The 22269-nt window shown below is 38.4% G+C and overlaps 1 protein-coding gene across 1 annotated transcript; it reads left to right on the top strand.

Moving 5' to 3' along the window:
• Positions 1-877: 877 nt before the first annotated feature.
• Positions 878-21999, top strand: LOC131433775 (uncharacterized; the record flags this gene model as incomplete). Its single annotated transcript, XM_058600369.1, has 4 exons — positions 878-1385; positions 1454-1747; positions 1809-2261; positions 16072-21999. Coding segments are annotated over 4 exons (1365 nt in total), but the record flags the coding sequence as incomplete, so codon positions are not given.
• Between the last annotated feature and the right edge of the window lie 270 nt (positions 22000-22269).

Here is a 22269-nt window from a genome sequence, read left to right as displayed (position 1 = left end):
AAACTGTATTTGTTTCGGGTTATTTATTTATATGGTAGAATATCTTTGTCGTCAATAAGTCGTACTTTAGTATAGATGCAGCATAACAATTCTAGAAACGAAGAAATAAAAGTGCCTAAATTCTATATTCCAAAGTGTGAAAAACAACATTCCAGTTATGTCGGTGACATTACTAACCCGCATTTTGTAGCAGACAAAATAGGACACTGCGCGCTAATAATCAAAGTTTCAATTATGCATATATAATAGAGAATACTTAGCTTGATAGATTTAAATCGATACGTAGAAATATTTCCAATCCGTAGGTGAAATAATATTAGTGATTAAAACAAGGATGTGTATCACATCAAAAGAAACACTCTCCCATTGCAGGAACTTTTTCTCTAAATCAAATTGCTGCTGATTTTCAGTTTCAGTGTTTTGAATCCGATAACTAGATTAAAACTTCGAATGCAAAAACTGTTATGGTTCTACTTACAATCTCAGGAAACAGCTATTTTTTAAAGCGCAGTTTCCTCCGATACTGCTTGATAAATCTTAAAGAAAAATAAAATCACTTTGTTTAGAAAAAAGTTTTTAAACAAACTGATATTCCTCTTTTGAATTTTCGCTCGAAGGCTGCGAAGGAAATTACTATTGCGTTTTGCAATCATGGTCGTTTTTCTAAGATTGTAAATTGCTCCTTAACATAACATCGCAAAGAAGGATAAAATAATTTAGAAAGGGAGAAGAACCGAAATTTGTTATTTCAGCATATAGCTTTAAAACGACTTTTCATTTGAAACGAGCTACCGCAAACTTATTTGTTCGATTCGGCCGCAATCATCATCAATTTGTTTCCGCCAGTTAACCGCATTTTTTTCTTGTGTTTGTCTTCTTTGCAGATTGTGATTGTGTCAAAATCACTCGCCTATCGGTGCCACAAGCCTACATCCTGGAACATTATCACCGGCAGCACGACGAAAGCAATGAATTGTATGCCGGTGGTGGTCGGGGCAAAGCCATCTACCGGTACGATACCGATACCGGTACGGATGAGTTGGTGCCGTCGTCACGGGACCAAACCGGGCGTCGGCATAACAACAATGACCATCTAATTCTGGACTGCGAGTATGAGATTGATGTGCACGAGAAGGGTTTCGTTCTGAAATGGTACTTCAATGGGAAACTGATCTATCAATGGATCCCCCCGAGACGTTCGCCGCTGGGGTTTAATGCAATGAAATATCAGGTCAATCGAAGCTACACCGTCAGCGACGAAGAGATGCACAAACACCGGGCACTGGCTCTGATAAGACCCCTGAAGAATTTCACCGGAGAGTACGCGTGTGCCGTGTCAACGTTTCAATCGGAGGATACCCGATCTGCTTCGATGTTAGTGATTGGTATGTATGATATATATTTTTTCAACAGTAGCTTCTGGAATAGTACGGTAATTGTTGCTTCGAACTAGTTCCAGAATCCAGTTTCGTGTTGAAATACTACAATAGCGACATCAGCAACCTAGTCACGGTCCTTTGCAGTGCTTATGGCATTTTCCCGCGCCCGATGTTGTCACTGTGGATCAACGAGCATCAGCTAGAGAATGTAACCAGTAATGTGTTGCTGACACAAACCGAATTGTACGATAGCTCGATCAGCATCCAGTTGGTACTGTACGAAAGTATTCAACCGGATGACGTTGTCAAATGCATGCTGGGTATCAACGGAACCGAGTACGCTAAAACCAAGGAAACTGTATTCATAGGTTCGTTCATGTAGGCTTCTCGGAGTCACGGCATACGACTAATAGGTTAAATTCTCCTCAGATGTAAGTAGTAAATCGGCGATAGAGTATAACTCTGTCCTGGATTCTGATGGCAGTACTTCAATGACGATTAGTCATCCAAGTGCAAGTCCTTCAACGGCAGGCTCCACAACGTCAACCACGAGCTACGGCGAAACGACATCGGTTCTAGTAACGACCAAACATTCAACAGAGTTGGAAGATCAGCCCGTAGAGGAACAACCGCCTTCATCAACATCCCGACCGTCGATTGTGGTGCTTCCAGTGGGTGGCAGCGGGCGAACCTACCAGCTTGGAGCTCCCCAGCAGTCACCGGCAGTGGTACGGCTCCGACCGACTTCGGCTCGAGTTCTGACAGTGCAGCAAGCCAATCCGAATATCGCCTCGTCCGATGAGGTGACCAACGTGCTGGACTTCAAGGAGATTCCCTTCAACGAGAATCTGCTGTACAGCAACAATGGAAGCACGCAAATTGGTAAGTGAAACGCATTCTAACTGGTAATGACTTTATCAGTTCATAATACTAGCTTAATTGTTCTTTTCATGAAGTCATGATATCTGTTCATGATTTTATGATCAAAATGATCTTGATCATGAACAACAGCAATGTCTCACATGAAAACAGACCATCGTCAGAGTACGCGTTATTATAACTCGTACGTATTTCTCATAAATACGTTTATTTTTATATACATTAACTTTTCCTTACCGTAGCATCCACCATATATAGTACTTTAAACCCAATACATTTCGAATATAGTCACAACGGTTTGTATTTAATGAAGCATATCACTAATAGTTTCATTGAATATAATATTGGTATACTCAAGAACACTGTTTTAAACAAACGGTTAGCTGCTATCAATTACATTAAAAAATAACATTTACTTTTGTATATACTGTAAATGAACTTATACCTATTTCAGGTTTGTTTGTATCAGTACATCACTCAAATTCAATGTAAGATAGCTGGCTATTGGTTGAACTCAAGAGGGGAGGCTAACATAAAAGGAATCATAATTTAAACTGGAACTCCAATGGTCTGTCACTAACTGGAACATTGGATAATCTATCTTGGGTACGCAAAGAGTTTAAAGTCTGTCCCAGAAAGTATGGACGCACTTTAATTTCGCTGCAAATAATTCACAAGTGTTAGATATTCAAATTTTATTCGATTTACCGATAATATTAGACTACAACAACAGAATATTATTCTCAACATTTGCTACTTAGCCATTGTAGACTAGCTGGCGCACATTCTTGCGAACGTTCCTCATTAAATTCCGTACAGACTTCTTGGCGACAAGTTTTGACACTTTTTTCCAATCTTTTTCGAACTGTTGAATGGTTTCGGCTGCCGAGACATGTTTCCTAAGATGTGCCTTCGTTAATACCCAAAATTCGTCAATTGGTCGAGGTTGTGGGAAATTTGGTGGATTCATGTCTTTTGGGACGAAAGTGACATTTTTAGTAGTATACCATTCTACCGCTGATTTCGAGTAGTGGCAAGATGCAAGATCTCACCAAAAGACAACAGGATTCTTGTGGCTTCGAATCATGGGTAGAAGTCGGTTTTGTGAATATTCCTTGATGAATATTTCGCTGTTCGTTGAAGCAGTGGTGATGAAGGGTTTCGAAATCTTACCGCAGCTACAAATTGCTTGCTAGACCATAGCATTCTTCCGAATTTTTGGACTTCAATCGATGTCTCGGACTGGTTTAACACTTTCCCTTCTCGCACCGTATAATATTGTGGTCCCGGCAAGGATTTGTAATCGAGTTTCACGTAGGTTTCGTCGTCCATGATTATGCAGTACAAATTTCCAGCAAGAATCGTATTGTACAGCTTTCGAACCCTCGGCCTGATCGATGCTTCTTGTTTCGGACTACGTTTTGATTGTTTCTGCTACTTATAGGTTCGAAGATTCAAACGTTCTTTAGCACGAAGAACATTTGACTTCGAAGTGCCCACTTTTTTGGCTACATCCCAAACTGAAACCTCCTTCTTTTGCTCGAACGCCTTCAGTATACGTTTATCCCACTGAGGGTTAGCAGGACCATTTTTTCGACCCGTTTTCGATTTATCCTCAAAGGTGTTATCCTCACCGAACTTCCTGATTGCATTTCACACGGCTTTTTCACTTACTTCTTCCATTTTTGCTATCTTTCTCAGTAACAGTCCGCGTTCTGTGCACCATTTGTACACAATTTTTCCACGTTGATTTGCTGGAGGTCCACGCATTTCGAAACAAACTAATGAAACCGAAATAACCACTGCACAAGTGGTTAGAGAAGAGTGTAAACAACAGGACGCAGTCATAAAAATTGACAGATTCTGAACCATTGCCAAATGGCAGCAGTTTTTGGTTGCGTTCATACTTTCTGGAACAGTCTTTAGTAGTTGAGATCTGACATCACGATACTCCACGCATGATTATATCGCGATAACTTTCGCCACAAGCAAAACGATTAGTCTCGGGGAGTCCAATTTGAAGAAGATGATCGTCTAACGTGTAGTGATTAGACATGAGTCTGGTCATCACATTCAGCCCAGGAAATATGTCGATGTTTTAGGAATAATGGAGTACATCTACCGACCCAGATCATCCTCTTCCCATGAAGCTAGCCAGTTTCCAAGTGTCCTTTGGCGAGACGCGCTGTAGTATGCGTTGAAAGCAATCGGTCGCTCATAAATTTCACCCTCAAGAGCACCACGTTTGACTAAAATATCGGCTCTCTCATTGTCAAGAATAAAGGAATGAGCTGGGATCCAGACTATAGTGATATGATAATTACTATTCAATATGTCGTTCAGGTACTGTCTTATTTAGACCAAGAAAAACGGATCATTTTTGCAACCCATGTTTGAGCGAATGGCTATCTGATAAGAGGAACTAATGATTTTTAGATAATGTGTTGATTATACTCAAGCTATTATGAACTGCTGCTATCTCTGCTATATAAACAGGAGCAGGTTAATATAGTCTAAATGAGGCCGAAACATTATTATTTAACATACCAAAATTTTCAATTCGTGAACCCTTGTCCATGTGAAACATTTTCTCAGGATAAATAATCCTGAACTTACTTGAAAAGATTTGTGGGTTTTCCATCGAGCATAGGTGATCCGGGATTCCACGCACTTCGCGTTACATGGATGTGTCGAAAAATAGAGTTGAGTCAGGAACGTCTAGAATACTGACACGGTTAGGAATATATCTTGAAGGGTTGATTTCCTGTGACATATGGTTAAAATATATTGTCATGAATCTTGTTTGAGATTGAAGCTCAACTAGCCTTTCGCAGTTATCAATAACCAGGGGATTCGGTGCCTCACATCTTATTAGTAGTCGTGATGAAAGTTCCCAAAAGCGATCTTTCAATGGAAGAACTCCCGCCAGAACTTCAAGACTCATTGTATGAGTCGAATGCATGTAGCCTAAGGTAATTCGAAAACAACGATACTCAATTCGCTCCAATTTGATAATATGAGAGTTTGAAGCGGAACGAATGCAAACACATCCATATTCCTTTACTAAAAGTATCGTTGTCTGATACAATTTTATTAGATCTTCCGGATGAGCACCCCACCAAGATCCTGTTGTTGCTCGAAGAAAATTTACTCTTTGTTGGCATTTTGTTATCAGATACCTAATGTGTCCTCCCCACGTGCATTTGGAATCAAACCACAGCCCGAGGTCAAAACCTGCGCGATAATTCTTCCCATCATATGAAGCTGAAGCTGCGCGGAATCATGCTTTCTTGAAAAAAAGCCAGATTTGTTTTCTCTGCGGAGAGTTCGATACCCGCTTGAACAGCCCAAACGGACACGTTATCTAAGGTATCTTGCAATGGTTTTCGCAGATTAACAGCTTTGAGTTCAGTAATTGAAACCTCGCCAACATCTGCCAATTGTCTTAGTGTACATGAGGATATTGGACAGCTGTTGTGCAAATAGTTATTTATAACCGATGGAAGTCCATGTTGGTGAAGCTTTTCCTAAAGAACATCAATGGAAACTGAATCAAAAGCTAATTTTATGTCCAAAAATATAGATGACATTTGTTGTTTTCGAGCGAAGGCAATTTGGATGTCAGATTCGTCTCTTTACTTCTACGGAAGCCAAACCGAGTATCTGACAACAAACCGTTCGTCTCCACCACAACGTCGAAAAATAATTTTTCGAACAATTTTCTGATGCAGTACAATATTGTAATGGGTCTATATGAGTTTGGATTGAAAGCTGATTTGCCCGGCTTTTGAATGGCGTTAATTTTCGCTTACCTCCAGTCAGGTGGTACCATGTTTTGCTCAAGCGTCTTTTTGCGAGGCCAAGCAGATTTTTCACCTAGTTGCACTCTATCAAGTTGAAATGAATTATTATAACAAGACAAGAGTGCTATAGAAAATTCCATCATTGAAAAGGGGCTACCAATGGGACAATTTTTTGGAGGAGATTCCCAAATAATGTTCTGTGCAGGAACAGAGTCTGGGTAAACTTTCGTAGCAAAGCCAAAAAACCATCGGTTCGAGTATTCCTCACTCTAATTGCCCACGTTACGATTCCTCATTCGTCTGACCTTGCTTCAAAGAGTACTTATTGAAGTTTCTCTAGACAAACCTTCGACAAAATGTCTCCAATAGTTACAATTTCTGGTCGAAGTTTTCGAAGTTCTGAGGAGTTCCTCCCCGTTTTAGAAACATCCTGCAAGCATTTTGTCTTGCGAATTCGGGCTCTGAGCACTCCAAGGGTTTAGAGGCTTTCTGTTTATCATTGGATCAGGAAATTGTTTGGTTTGGGCTTGGTCTGTGGCCTCCAGAATCGAACAAACGAGGAAGTCATATTCCTCAAGTGCGGGAAGCTCTTTCATTGAATTTAGGACGCTTGACGTAATAAACTTTGGTAATTCATCCAGTCAATATTTTTTTGTTTAATCATATGATATATTAACTGAATTAGCAATGCAAATGGTACAGCTAATTGAGACGATAATTGGTAAATGATCGCTACCATGCAAATCAGGAAGTATTTTCCAGGAGCAATCTAGTCGAATTGAAGTCGAGCAAAGAGCTAAATCTAATGCACTTGGACGTGCAGGAGGTCTTGGGATCCGTGACATACTACCAAAATTTATATATTAAAGATGATCTGCTATCATTGTAAACGGAATCCCACATCGCTCCGTGCGAATTGAAATCTCTCAGAATCAATCGTGGAGCAGGAAGGGCTTCGACCATTTCATGAGGCTGTCGCTGTCTAACTTGTGCTCTTGGAGGAAGATAAACCGAAGCTATACAAATGTCTTTTCCTTTAATGTTTATTTGACAAGCAAGCAAGGAATATTTAATCTATAAAAGGAAAAATATTTCTTAATTTCTAAAAGCACTCCCCCAAACGGAAAGTCTCAGTCGAGACGTATAATGTTGAAGTCATTAAAATTTAAAGCCATGTTTGATGCAATAAAACTATAGAGCAATTCAAGGAATGAGTAGACGAAAAAGTGACAAAATCAGAATCGACCTTCTCCGATTTGGACGAAACTTTGCACATGACTTCAGTATGGCAAACCATAAGTTTTGAACCGATGGAGAGGTCAATCCGACTCACGACTGATTTTTAAAAAGGGCGTATGTATTTTTGCATTTCACAAAAATTGCCTTTTTTCAAATCGTTGTTATTCGGAAACCGTTCATTGTACAAAAATGGCGTTCAGGAAGAAGTTGTAGGGAATCGATTGGGCACTCTAAAAAAATATACACTGAACAAAATACTCAATAATTACAAAATAATCCGAAAAAGTTAAATTAAAAAAAAAGCATGGTTTTTTTTTTGATAATTTTTATTTTAAAGCTGTTATTAAATCCTACAGATTGATGGCTATCCAATCCATGCCTTTTGAAAAATGAAGTTACAGCTAGAACAGTTTACGGGACTCGTTGTAATTCGGAAACCGTTCATCGTATAAAAATGGCGTCCAGGAAGAAGTTGTAGGGAATCAATAGGGCACCCTAAAAAATACACTGAAAAAAATTTGATTTTTTACCCGGTCACACCCCGTTCGTATTCTTCTTGTGACACGTAACAAAAAGACATGGCCGTGAATGCATCTCGATGTCTCTGCTCTGCCCATTCATATAATTGTTTTGCAGTTGTGATTGGCTGTATATGTAGTTTAGCCAAGCTTTCAAGTCGTTCGCTTTAAATTACCCGCGAGTGCATCACATGGTCCTTTACCATGAGAAGTTGCAAAAAATGCCACTCAGCATCAATGTTAACAGATCGGCTGAAAAGTTGGTATCGTTTCTATGAGAGGGCGCCACTAGAATTAAATCCATACCATTTTCAGTTAGTACCAACCTTCAAAAGATACGTGTATAAATTTGACAGCTGTCTGATTATTAGTTTGTGAGATATTGCATTTTGAATGAAGCTACTTTTGTTATTGTGAAAAAAATGGAAAAAAAGGAATTTCGTGTGTTGATGAAACACTACCTTTTGATGAAAAAAAGTGCCGCCGATACCAAAAAATGGCTTGATGAGTGTTATCCAGACTCTGCACCGGGCGAAGCAACAATTCGTAAGTGGTTTGCAAAATTTCGTACTGGTCATATGAGCACCGAAGACGATGAACGCAGTGGACGTCCAAAAGAGGCTGTTACCGATGAAAACGTGAAAAAAATCCACAAAATGATTTTCAATGACCGTAAAGTGAAGTTGATCGAGATAGCTGACACCCTAAAGATATCAAAGGAACGTGTTGGACATATTATTCACGAATATTTGGATATGAGAAAGCTTTGTGCAAAATGGGTGCCGCGTGAGCTCACAATCGATCAAAAACAACAACGAATTGATGATTCTGAGCAGTGTTTGGAGCTGTTATATCGAAATAAAACCGATTTTTTTCGTCGATATATAACAATGGACGAAACATGGCTCCATCACTTCACTCCGGAGTCCAATCGACAGTCAGCTGAGTGGACTGTACGCGATGAACCGAACCCAAAGCGTGGAAAGACTCAACAATCGGCCGGTAAGGTTATGGCGTCTGTATTTTGGGATTCGCATGGTATAATTTTCATCGACTACCTTGAAAAGGGAAAAACCATCAACAGTGACTATTATATAGCGTTATTAGAGCGTTTGAAGGACGAAATTTCAAAAAACGGCCTCATTTGAAGATAAAAAAAGTTTTGTTTCATCAAGACAATGCACCGTGTCACAAGTCGCTGAAAACCATGCTGAAATTGAACGAATCGGGCTTCGAATTGCTCCCTCATCCACCGTATTCTCCAGATTTGGCCCACAGTGACTTTTTCCTGTTCTCAGACCTCAAGAGAATGCTCGCTGGTAAAAAATTTAGAAGCAATGAAGAGGTAATCGCTGAAACTGAGGCCTATTTCGAGGCAAAGGACAAATCGTACTACAAAAATGGTATCGAAAAGTTGGAAGATCGCTATAATCGCTGTATCGCCTCTGATGGCAATTATGTTGAATAATAAAAACGAACTTTGGCAAAAAAATGTGTGTTTCTATTAAACGATACGAACTTTTCAGCCGAACTGTTATACATTGATTTAAATTTACAGAGACTTGCAATTTTTATGTTTTTGTACTGCAAGGCAGCTCGGTCAGACATAAATAAAACCTTAAACATAATTAATAATTATTCATGTACATGTAATAATTGTAGATATAGCAAGCAAATAAACAATTCATGGAAATATAAAAAATTGTGTTATAATTAAATATCCAAGTATCTCAAGAACAGCTACTTTTAGAAGAAAGGATATCATAAACAAATCTATTGCCATTAACCTGCAGAATAATATTCTACTGATTATCTTTCAACAAGAACTTGAATTTTCGAGTGTATCTGTAAATTATTTTAGCTGTAACTTCTTCAATTTTCAAAAGGCACGGATGGCATAGCCATCAATCTGTAGGTTTTAATAAAAGCTTTAAAATAAAAACTATAAAAAAATCGAAACCCTGATTTTTTTTTGTTCATTTTGAAATTATTGAGAAAAAAATCAATTTTTTTCAGTGTATTTTTTTTAGAGTGTTCTATTGATTCCCTACAACGTATTCCTGGACGCCATTTTTGTACGATGAACGGTTTCCAAATTACAACGAGACCCGTAAACTGTTGTAGCTGTAACTTCTTCATTTTTCAAAAGGCACGGATGAGATAGTCATCAATCTGTAGGTTTTAATAACAGCTTTAAAATAAACATTATCAAAAAAAATCAAAACCATGCTTTTTTTCGGATTATTTTGTAATTAGGCCGATACAAATATTTTTTTTTAGTTTTGTCCATCTGATGATTTCATGGTGAAGGGGGGGGGGGGGACAAAAAAAAATAAAAGATAAATGCAAATTAAAAATTATTTTCAATGGTATAACAAGTGTATTTCAAATTGAATATTCATGGTAACAGCATTTTATTGCTTCTTAGGTCGGCCTTTTTGAAGACGATCTACAGTTTTTGGTGCGCTGTTTTTCTCATTTGCGTAGCATCTTTTACAAAAAAGCATTTTATTAACGGTAGCAACAGTTGAATTGTTCAAACACTCCGAACACAATTAATGGAAATCTGGAAGCGAGGGGCCAGCCTGATAATAATGCAGCGAAACAGGATCAAAGCAATTCAGTTTATAATTTTGAAAAACATCTGGAAATTCTTCCAGTTGTGCCCCACAAATGAATAGTTTTTCCTCCAGATATATATTTAAGGTCGCAGCATCATCCTTACTCAACGCATATTTAGAATACAAAAGGCGAGGAAAATTGCATTCAGTGCAGATAGCAATCATTCGTGCACGGGATGCAGCAAGTGGAAATGAAGGTTTTGGTAAAGCTGACTCAATAAACGCAGTTTTCGAATTTTTACTAGGTACATGCCTATCGTGCGGTTCTTGGTGACCATAGACAGATTCAAAATCCTTGAATTTGTCATCAATTGGTTCTGGTGATGGCATCCACAGTATTTTATCGAAATCGACCGTATCCATTCGCCTTTTCAGGTGAAACTTGCATTGGTGATCAGTACACTTTTTGATTTGTAGAGCATACATTGTCGATCTTACATGTGATTCGAAAAATTTCGAAAATAAAGAGTTATTAAGAACCTGTTGCTTAGAAAGTTTTTTATCCATTCTAATTTCATTCCATATATTAGATATTCTGCGTTTCAGCGCATCGATCTCATCTTCGGAAGAAGGATCCCCAACTATTACTTTATTTCCCTTATACGTTAAGGACTCAAATCGTTTTTTTAACAGGCTTCGAGCATCTTTAGTTCCATCCAAAGCCATTTTTCTATAATCGACATTCGGGTGCTTCGCTTGGGCATCTCTCCACTGTTTTTTTGACAGTAGAGAATGTATCTTTTGCTCATCTTTGCCTAGGGAATTGCGTGCCAAAGATACTCCCATCAATGCAATATTAGCTGTGCTCATGAATCTTTCGGCTGGGTTGATAACCGAGAAATTTGGCGATGTTCTAACGGTGCACAAGTAATCCAAATCTTGATCTAAAAACAACGAAATGTAGCTGAGAATAACCTGTATCGATGTCACGTTATGATCTGGTCCTCCATCTGTCCCAATAAACATCATGGGTTTCTGTTTGTCAGTGTCAGATAGGTGTTTGATCAGCTCAGAGGCATGTCTAAAAGCACTAGATGCTTGAAATATTGCATCCTTAAGGATGATCAGTGGTTCACCTCCGTACCATGATTCGTTGATCTCCTTCGGAGGAACTAACTTCAATGAGACTGATGGGACAAGATGTTGGGGAATATTGTCATGATCCATAGCATTTAATCCCCTGTGATCTAACCCTGCCATAAGCACAGAGCGTTGCCGTCTGGTTGCACTAACTGGAGCTCCTACAAATCCAACCGGAATGGACGCTTTGTCATCCATCAGAAAGACCAAAGAATGCGCTGAGAAAAGTCCTAATTTTGTATTATTAGAATTGAAATCAGAGTTTAGCGAACGTTGAATACTCACCAGCCATTTTTTTAAAATACTGAAACTGTTTAGCTCCATAATGCTGGTCCACATGAGCTTTATGAAGGGTTCGTTTCTGCAAACCAAATTTGACATCAAAACGACCATAATAACGTTTACTAACAGCGGATTTGCTGTTCCTTGGTTGAAATTGGATACGAAAATATTCGTATGATGGGATAACGTTCTGATCACAGTGGGGGAATATTTCTTCCATTTTCCTTTCACATTTATCCATCAGATCTCGCAATGATACACATAATGGAGAAATCCAAGATGTTTCCCCATGACGCCTCTCTTCCGCAACAGCGTAGTCATTCTCTGCTAATACCTGCGCGGTAGCCTCCCAAAAATGTTTGAATCCATTCGGCAATCTCGTGCATCCTTTTCTATATCGACGATCTCATCTAATTCATAGCATTCGTCGATGAGTAACTTAACACTATCTTTAACATTCGAGGGCGAGCACTCTTCGTCTGTGTCGTTATCTACGTAAAAGATCGTTTGTAAATATTGTCATAGACATATAAAGCATATACAACACCTTCTATCAGCAAAATAAACTGATTGGTTTTCTTTTTCGTCCAGTTTGTCGTGCCATAAAACAATTCACGTGCCTTCTTTTTCTTATCAGACTGGACAGTTGATACGATATTTGCCTCAATCCTAGCAATAGTTGTGGCAAAGGCAGATGTATCCTCGATATCAGGAATGCGCCAGATGAAAGTTGCCACTGGCTTATGAGATCGATAAATATGTACAGCGAATGGAAGGACTAAACCAGATATATAGTTGTATTTCGCTCGTCTATCAACCGGTGCAAAAAATATCATATTAACTTCTACATTGTTGCTTCGAAAGATGATCTTCTAGAGTGTTATAGAGTACTTTTTTAATTTCACTTCGCGTAGAAGAACCAGGTATCAATCGTATGGATCGGTTTTCACGAATTTCAGAGTGTGATAGACAAGCTTTTCGGTTGATATCGGCTTGATTAATATGGTCGATGTATTTTGCCAAACCCAGCTTCATTTGTTCAATATCATTTAACACAGCAGCCCATTCCGTTGTTTTGAGAAAAGAATTAGAAATCAATCTGTCGAGTTTTTCAAAGCAGTTAATCAAATCAGCTGATTCAAGTCTTGAACAGCTTCTCTTCTTCATGCTATTATGATGGAGAACCCTGAAGGTTATACCATGATCTGGTTGGAATCGTAAAGCAACAGGGATGCAATCGGTTGAACGCAAGGTGGATTCTATCTTATGTCAGTGTCCATTGAGAGTCCAGATTACAGAAACCAATGATGACATGAACATATCCATTTCGGTTTTTTGGAATGTGCGGAAACCGAGTTTATGTTTACTTAGATAGTCGACCACTTTGTTGAAGATTATATCTCGACCATCTCTAATTTCATGCTTTTCTGGGATTTTTAACGTAGCAGCGTTTTGCATTATTTTTTGAAATGCATTTGTCTTTGGCCGAGTATCCGGAATCTCTTCGTGCAGCATACAGCAGCAGTGCAGCATTTTGGAACACGATCCTAGTGCGGAAATCACGTCGCATAGCTTTGATGAAACATCAACGTCGAAAAGATCCTTCTTGTTGAAAGATTTGTTTCCCGCAAGTACCTTGTGTATTTGCAATTTTGCGCCAGGAATTGGACCAGTTACTCGCTCGATCACTAATAGAAAAGCATCGGTGGTCTGAACAGATACAACCGATTGTTGAATCAACTTTTTCCCACGTTCAACGCGTACTGCCACCGATATTGTTTCTTCCTGTGAAGCAAGTGTGTTTTGAGGATCTATTGAAAATTGTTTTTGAAACTTACCATGACTGTTCACTAATTTTGTATCTGGTTGAATAATATCATGATAGATCTCACATGACAATGAACTTTGATTAATATGTGGATACCAGAGCTGCCAACAGTTTTGTTTTTCGAAAATCTGTATTTGGCGGAAAAATCTATCTGTTCAATATCTATCCCGAAAAATTCTAAATCGATCTACACTGGTTTTGCGAGAAAAAAAGGAAAGATCGCTCAACCTGGTTTAATCCTAGGAAACCGAACACAAAAACTGAAAACCGATATATATCTGTAAGAATTGAATTATCGGTGTTTAAGAGAGCTTATCTGTATTCCAGTATCGAGTACAAAAATCGATATAGTTGGCAGCGCTAGTGGATACTATAACTGACAAATATTTGTTTATGTTTTACCCAGCGCTAAAACTACGGAATACGTATACCTACCGAAAAAATCCATTTTAAAACATGTTTTCTCTTCTACACTGAAAAATTTTGATCAACTGATAAAAAAATCAATGTAACTAAATAATATTTTCCCCTTCATCAAATTGATTTCTTTTGAAGGGGGGGTGGGGGGTGGGGGGTGACATAATTAAAAAAAAATATTTGTGGCCGCCTTATTGAGAAAAAAAAATAAAATTTTTTCTGTGTATATTTTTTTTTAAAGTGCCCGATCGATTCTCTACAACTTGTTCCTGAACGCCATTTTTGTACAATTAACGGTTTCCGAGTTACAACGATTTGAAAAAGACAATTTTCGTGATATGCAAAAATACATACGCCCTTTTTAAAAATCAGTCATGAGTCGGATTGACCTCTCCATCGCTTCAAAACTTATGGTTTGCCATACTGAAGCCATGTGCAAAGTTTCATCCAAATCGGCGAAGGTCGAGTCTGATGATCTGCTAAGCATTTCTGAAATTGCTCTATAAATAAATCAAATTCGACAATTCCACTGCAGAGCAGTGATTGAATTATTAGCGACGGATGATAAATTATCCATCAAATAATACAAACCCCGGGAGAATTGGCTATTGAGCTGATAGCTGCTTAAAAAAAGTTCTAGCTATTGGAAGGAATACCGATCTTTAGTGATTCAGAAATATTGAATGCTGTGAAAATCAAGTCTGCAATTTCCGAAAACTTCAGTGAAGTGGCTATGAAATGGAGCCCACTGGTTTATTGTCTTTACACTTGGTAATTTACAATAGCTATTGTAGAAAAATACAGAAACAGTATTCTTTTTAAGTTGTCGATGAAAATTTCCAAAAAATATATCAATTCACTTAGTACAGTGTTGTTAATGGAATAATGTCACTTTTCGCGAAGATTTATTGGTAAGTACAAAATACTTTTGCTTTTTTCAACAATGGCTGGTTGCCGAAGGTTGTGAATTGCGCCTTGACGTTGTTTGCGATAGTCGCAATGTCAATGCCTTTTGGTCATTAAATTCGATAATTTCTGAATCGTTTTTTTTTGTTCATTCTGTTTGTAATGCCAACCGTAAGTGGTTAATGACAGTTAATGAACGAGACCGGAAGCAATCCGAATTCAACTCGCTTGCAAGTAGATCTTCAGCATCTTTTCATAGAAAAAAATTAAAGATAGTTTCAAGGGGAGAGTCGCTTAACACAAACTATATTGTGCTCCTAAAAAAACACGTGATATACTGTGAGTCTTAGTGTGCCATGCTGTGCCCCATGAAACAGATACTTGTCAAAACTGAGCCCTTTGTGTGCCGCAACTGTGCAACTGTATGAAAACGAAAGTGCCAATATTGATAAATGCACCAACGCATCGTGTTAATGTGTGATTGGCACATTGTTCTAAGCGTCCTCCCCTTGGATAGTTTCATTTATTGAAGAGATCGTCTCTGAAATTAACAGTAAATAATACTGTTTATAACACATGTTTCTTGTAGCATATTGTGCACACCACATTAACTAACAATGCTGTTTTCTTGGCAATATTGACGCTGATGCCGTCTTCGTTGATCAATTTGGCGTACTGTGCAAGGAATCTGATCGATTTACTATTGTTTTGTAGGACTTATTTGCTTACTGCACCTTACCCGAAGACTTTAAATTTTGTCTTTTAAATTTCATTTCTCAGGAATTTTATACTGAGCCTGCTGAAAATGCTTTATATCGTAATGAGAGTTAGCCACAATCTGTTAAATTCTCAAGTGACATTTTCAGTCAACCCTACTAGGATCTGAACTTAGGATTCCAGCAAGTGTGCTCCGACCCATCCTTGGCTAGCTCAGCTGAGATTTCTCTTTTCATTCCACTCACAGAACTTCAAAGCACAGGCGAACCAGTCTGTGGTTGGCTTCTCGCAAACCTAACAGATTCTACTTCTCGAGGGCAGTATTGCTCGGATGGTGGATTGCACCGGGGTTCGATTACACTTTGTGATATGATTCTTTTCTTTTTTCTTTTTTTCTTGCAGATACCAAAAACAGCGGTTGGATGACGCTTCTGGTACGATTTTTAGCATTAGCCACGTCTTTCGGTCTGACCCGGAGCCTGCTGAACATCGGAGCCGGCAATCGGTTGTAATACAAGTCGTGAATCGTTTCCGCACTTACGGCAGCATAGCATACCGGTTTGATTGGTGAGCCTCGCGGGATGCTGCTTCCACGTACGTTGAGTGTATGTATGTATGTATGTGCAGGCGCGTTCGTTTTTTTCCTTCTCGTTATGTTAGGGCGGTAAGAGCCCATAGCCTCCTAGATCTAAATTCGTATTTCAAGTAGATAAGAGAAGAACGACACTCGATTAAATTTTGGCTCGTTTTTGTACTTTTCATGAGTGTTGATCGCATATGGAAAAAAAATCGACAAAGGACAGGAAGCCAGTGTTGCCACACGAACGGGTTTATATGGAATATTTTAATTTTTCAACTATTATATTTTACCACTATTTGTGTCTGAAAATGACGAATATCGATCGTAATTGATTGTTCCATCAGCTTAGACAATAAATGTTCCAATTTAAAAATGCAAAACTAGACGCGTAACCGTTTTCTGTCATAATTTTGAACGATAATAACTCAGTCATTTGTTGATGGATTGATATAACTTTACAATCAACCGATTCGGAAACATTTAACTTTAACATGTATGGCAACGTGTTTTCAATATTTTAATAGCATAGGGGAGACCGGGGCTAGTCCGGACGTAGGGTTTAATAGGACAGCTTAAATATTTTCTTGACTAGCGATTAGCGATTTACCATAAATCATGACTTTGCAAACACACTTTCATGTGACAGACAGATGTCTGTTAGGTTGATGACGCTGAGTCCATTCAGTTTGGTGTCAATCGTGTTCGTGTCAAAAGGTGTTCGTTTTTTACTGAAATTTGTTTTTGGATGTTTTCTAATTTTTTTGGGTATACTTGATTTCTGTGCATTCAAATAACGGTCTGGTTAGTGTTTTCAAATGTTTATTTTGTGCTGAATCCTGTGATTATTGAGTGCTTTCGATTACGTGGTAAACTTTAAACTAGCTTTACTATAAATTGATTCAAAGCGAAACAATCAAAAAGCCTTTAATAAAGACTCTAGAGTTAGTTTCAACATAAATTATTTGGTTCTGCAGGGCGTGAAGTTTCGAGGCAAGACTTATATTCCCAGTGGGCAGGATTATGTATCACGTAAGGTTGGAACCAACAAACGATTCATTCGAACAAGATTGCATTTCTTTTGCGCTCGTTAGGTTATCTAAAGATTTGGCGCCCTACTGTGTTCGTTTCTTCATTTTTGTATGAAACTTCATAGCCCGGTTTAGTCCCATAGGGAGTCCGGTTTAGTACCTAAATATTAGATTCTGGGTTGGTCACTTCCTGGTAACTTGGTACATAAACTAATGCATGTGTTTCCATGTTATAAATTGGGAATTGTAGTTGAAAGTTGAAGTTACATGACTGTAAAGATAAATTGGGTAAGAACCTAGGTGTAATTGGTGTTTTTACAATTTATAAGAAATGTCCGATTTCGTCCCGCAGTTTTTGAAATTTTGGGTTTTGGGTCACGTCATCGCGACTTTTTAAGAAAACTAATGCATATTTTTCCAAACCACAAGTTGGGAATTGTAGTTGAAGGTTGAAGCTAAAACCAAGTTTTAATGGATGTTTTTTTCAATTTCCCGAAAGTGTCCGGCTTAGTCCCGGTCTCCCTTACCATTGAAACATTGGTTTGAATCGACCTATGTTTTCACGAACCAATCACAGCATGCTACAATGATGTCATCCTTTTGATTTCTCTCACACAGCCGACGGTTTCGATCGTTGCTCAACACCTCGCATTTCATTCAGTAGCAGTTCTGCTTCGTTCAGTGTAAGGTGGATTTACGTGCATGAAAAAATATCGGTCCGAACCATCGCACAAAACTTAAAATATAAATATGTAGTAAAGCAAAGTCTTGGCATTACATTCCTTTTTGTAGAATTTGGTTATATTTCAACAGACTTCGCAGTCGATTCATAGCGTAGAGAATCATTGCATGGCTAGTGCTACGATCCTACTGACACGATGAATCCTTCCAGGTCGGAGCTCAAACATATGACTTGTAAGACCAGCGCCCTGTGCCTTGAACCGCCAACCCGGGTATTTGTAAATATGCGCTATGCCTCAATTTCCACTTTATTCGGTGACAGCCTGTGAACAAAATAAGTAGCTAGTCTAATGAGTGGATGCCAAAACTGAGTTATATCCTTTTGCTCAGTAGAAAGTCGTTTTTGCACTGTGTGCTGTTTGTGGATGCTATTTTCCGTCTGCTGCACACCGTCTTGGCTTGAATATATTGAATACCAATAAGCTGTTGATTACGATTCCCCGGTGACTAGCAGGCCAATTTTCACTTATCGGTGATAGATTTTTCGGACATAATATAAAACACTTGTAATTCGGTGATTTGTTGATGGATTTGCCTCATTTAACTTGATTCGGAAGCATTGCTTCAATAATGTACGCTTAAAAATGGATTGATTTGTTGGAGATGTCGTGGTCAGCAATCTTCATTTACAAGCGAAACGGTGGCTCGTGAATGGATTCAGTTCAAGGTTTGTTATAAAGATAGTCATAGATACTTCTTTTTCATTAAATGTGGCAAAACACAACGAACTATCTTTCAGCATAAGCACACAGCTACTATTATTGAACTAAATCATAATCATGTAACCTAATTGGCATGGTCTGATCGAGTAAAACATTTGTAGTCTAATGTTTGATACAAATCTTGCTTTGAAGGATTACATAGAAGGAATTCAGACTACCAGGGAAAATAAACGCTTTTTACGAAAATAAACGATTTTCACGAACTTAGATTCAAATGAAAGGCCCTGTGGCCCCATACGTAATTCCTGAATTTCATCCGGATCCGACTTCCGGATCCGGAAATATAGGGTAAAGTCGACGACACGACCAGACACTCCGAAGAAAAATTGGAATGAAAAGTGTTCGTGAGCGATTTACCACCAGTTACCATAAATATAGCGACCCCTTGAAAATGACAAAAAACTAACTATTCGAGCAACACTGTTTCAGTTGCTATGAACTAGTTACCGAGGAGTACCAGAATAAATAAACAAACAGTTTGAAATAGTTATGGAATTATTCCACATTTCACGTGATTGGTCGAGGCAACGATGGATACAGTAATGTGCTACGTCCAAGTATCTGGAACGCTCTCGAGTCGTTTCAAGTCTCAGAGAGGGCTACGGCAAGGTTTTGGATTCTTTTGTCTCTTGTTCAATATTGCTTCGAAGAGCGCGGATCAACACGATCTTCCGAAAGTACGTACAGCTCTTTGGCTTCACCGACGATGTTGATTTTGTGACCGTGACTTTGAGATCATGGAAAGAAACATCGAGCTGATAGGCGAAGCTAGAGGTATCTGACTGGCAAGAAAAAGATACAAATTAAAACAAAATGACTTAAAACTCTCTGAAAGAATAAATTTAATACCTGCCAGCGGCCAACTACACTCAGTGGTTTCGTTTCAAGTGAGAATCTCTTGTTTTTGTTTACATTCCATAAGTAGTTACCAAGGCTACTGGTAACTGTTTTTCAAAATCAATAACTTACCAACTTGTGTTGCCAGTTCCAACATTTTTCCAAGCAAATCCGTTTTGACATTGCCAGTTACTGAGGGGTAGTTAAATTTGCGATACAGTTTTGATAGTCGAGTGGCAGGTCGTGTCGTTGGTAAAGTGTGTTGAAAATTTTATACCATCACTGAAAAGGGCGAAAAACCGTAAAAAAATTTCTAAATCGAAAATCTTCCTCAAATCTTCTCCAATTGATAGTTTTCATCAGTAGACGGTCAAACAAACCGATTTCGGTTATTCTTTTAAGAATTGAAGAAAATCATTTTGAAGAATACCACAGTATTATATAGGATAGTATGATTGATATGAGAAAGGCATCATTACACCACTAGGTGGATTAAAACAGGTTTTTAAATGTCATTGTGCTCAGTCCTATTTTGTATACAACTCTGTAACCAGTGGCGTATCGAGGAAATTTGGCGCTCGGGGCAAAGTAATAAATTTGCCGCCTCCTTCGTTGCTTTAGTGAGCAAAAACAAAGCTGAACTCAATCTCCGGAAAGATCTAAGGCGAGCTAAAAAAAGGTACCAAGGATAACTTCGCCGCCCCCTTCGCCTCTCAACCTATATCTCTCCGCCGCCGCCAATGTCTGTAACTGTAACTTTTTCCTCACACAATTTTCTCGGAGATGGCTGTATCAATTTCTACAAGCTTAAGCACGTTTGAAAGCTACTATCGGGTTGTGAATCAAACCCGAAGATCAATTGGCTGATATAAGTTACGTAACCGCCCAAATTCGTGTCAGAAATTATCGAAAAATGTTTTCATTAGAGCTTTGACAAGAGAAAAGTATTATCACACCACTAGGTGGATTAAGAAGAGATTTTTTTTCTGAAAATCACTTGCGAAAAATTTTGATTTTTTCCCAACACTGATTGAGAGCGTATGCATTGTTTCATTCTAGCTTTAGTTTGTTCGTTTTTGGTTAGTTGCAATGTAACTACAAACCACTGATAAGGCTAAAATATTACCTAGTTGTTAGGCCATGAAAACTATTTTTGAAAAGCTTTATAAACAATTTACAAATTATCATAATACATATCAAAAGAGGATTTGGTTATTGCTGTTATAAAACAGGTAATCATAAATGAATCAATTACAAATCCTTTATAAATTGTTATTTAAAACCGAAAAACTTACTTGCGATCTCAGAGTAGCTTAGATGGTTAAGCATCTCTACGGTTAGGAAATGGTTCGAGGCTCGAAACGTTTCTTCGGTGATTTGATTTCATTCATCTATTATCCATCTCCTTGGCAGTAATTGAAAATGGTACCTGAATACAAGACAGTTTTTGAAGTCTTAACAAAAAAAACGTGTACGAGACACGACCGATCATGATGACACTACAAATGCAATTTTCAAATTCTCCTCAACAGATTTAAATTTAAATTTCAGTTACTAATATGTCATCGTCAAGTGCATTAAAAAGTATATACAATAATATTCACAACAAAATGCGACTGAATATTATCATAAATGCGAACTACTGCTTTCGTTCGTAAATTGAGATTTCTGTGCACAACACGCGGGACCGGTGACTTGTTTGCATGTTATTGGGTAACCTTGAATGATGGTCGTACGTGATGTCCACAACAGATTGATGTTTCCGACAAGCCTGATGTGAAAATTTTCAACGCTGATCCATACCACGGGAAAGATCATTAGTCCAAGTGCATTAGATTTATCTCTCTGCTCGACTTCAATTCGACTAGATTGCACCTGGAAAGTATTTCCTGATTTACACGGTAGCGATCATTTACCAATCATCATCTCAATTAGCAGTAACAAAGGCATTGCTAATTCAGTTAATATTCCATATGATTTGACAAAAAATATTGACTGGATTAAATACCAAAGTAATATTTCAAGTGCCTTAACTTCAATGGAAGAGCTCCCCCCACTTGAAGAATATGACTTCCTCGTTTGTGCGATTCTGGAGGCCGCAGAACAAGCCCAAACCAAACGATTTCTTGGTACATCGTCTAACAGAAGGCCTCCAAACCCTTGGTGGGACAAAGAGTGCTCAGATGCTAAGCACGCGAAACAAAATGCCTTCAAGACGTTTTTAAAACGAGGAGGAGGAACTCCTCAGAATTTTGAAAAATTCTTGACTTTAGAAACCAAGTACAAGAGCATACTTCGGGCCAAGAAATGTAGCTATTGGAGACATTTTGTCGAAGGTTTGTCAAGAGAAACCTCAATGAGCACTCTTTGGAATACGGCAAGACGAATGAGGAATCGTAACGTAGGAAATGAGAGTGAGGAATACTCGAACCGATGGATATTTGATTTTGCGAGGAAAGTTTGTCCAGATTCTGTTCCTACGCATAGCATTATTAGGGAATCTTTTTCAAATAATGGTTCCATTGATAGCCCCTTTTCAATGATGGAATTTTCCATAGCACTCATGTCTTGTAACAATAACGCTCCTGGGTTGGACAGAATTAAATTCAACTTGGTGAAGAATCTGCCCGACCTCGCAAAAAGACGTTTGTTGGAATTGTTCAACAAGCTTCTTGAGCAAAATATTGTTCCA

Source organism: Malaya genurostris, chromosome 3 (genome assembly GCF_030247185.1).
Source record: "Malaya genurostris strain Urasoe2022 chromosome 3, Malgen_1.1, whole genome shotgun sequence".
Lineage (NCBI taxonomy): Eukaryota > Metazoa > Arthropoda > Insecta > Diptera > Culicidae > Malaya > Malaya genurostris.
Note: the sequence above shows the minus strand (reverse complement) of the source record. Positions and strands in the feature narration are given on the sequence as shown.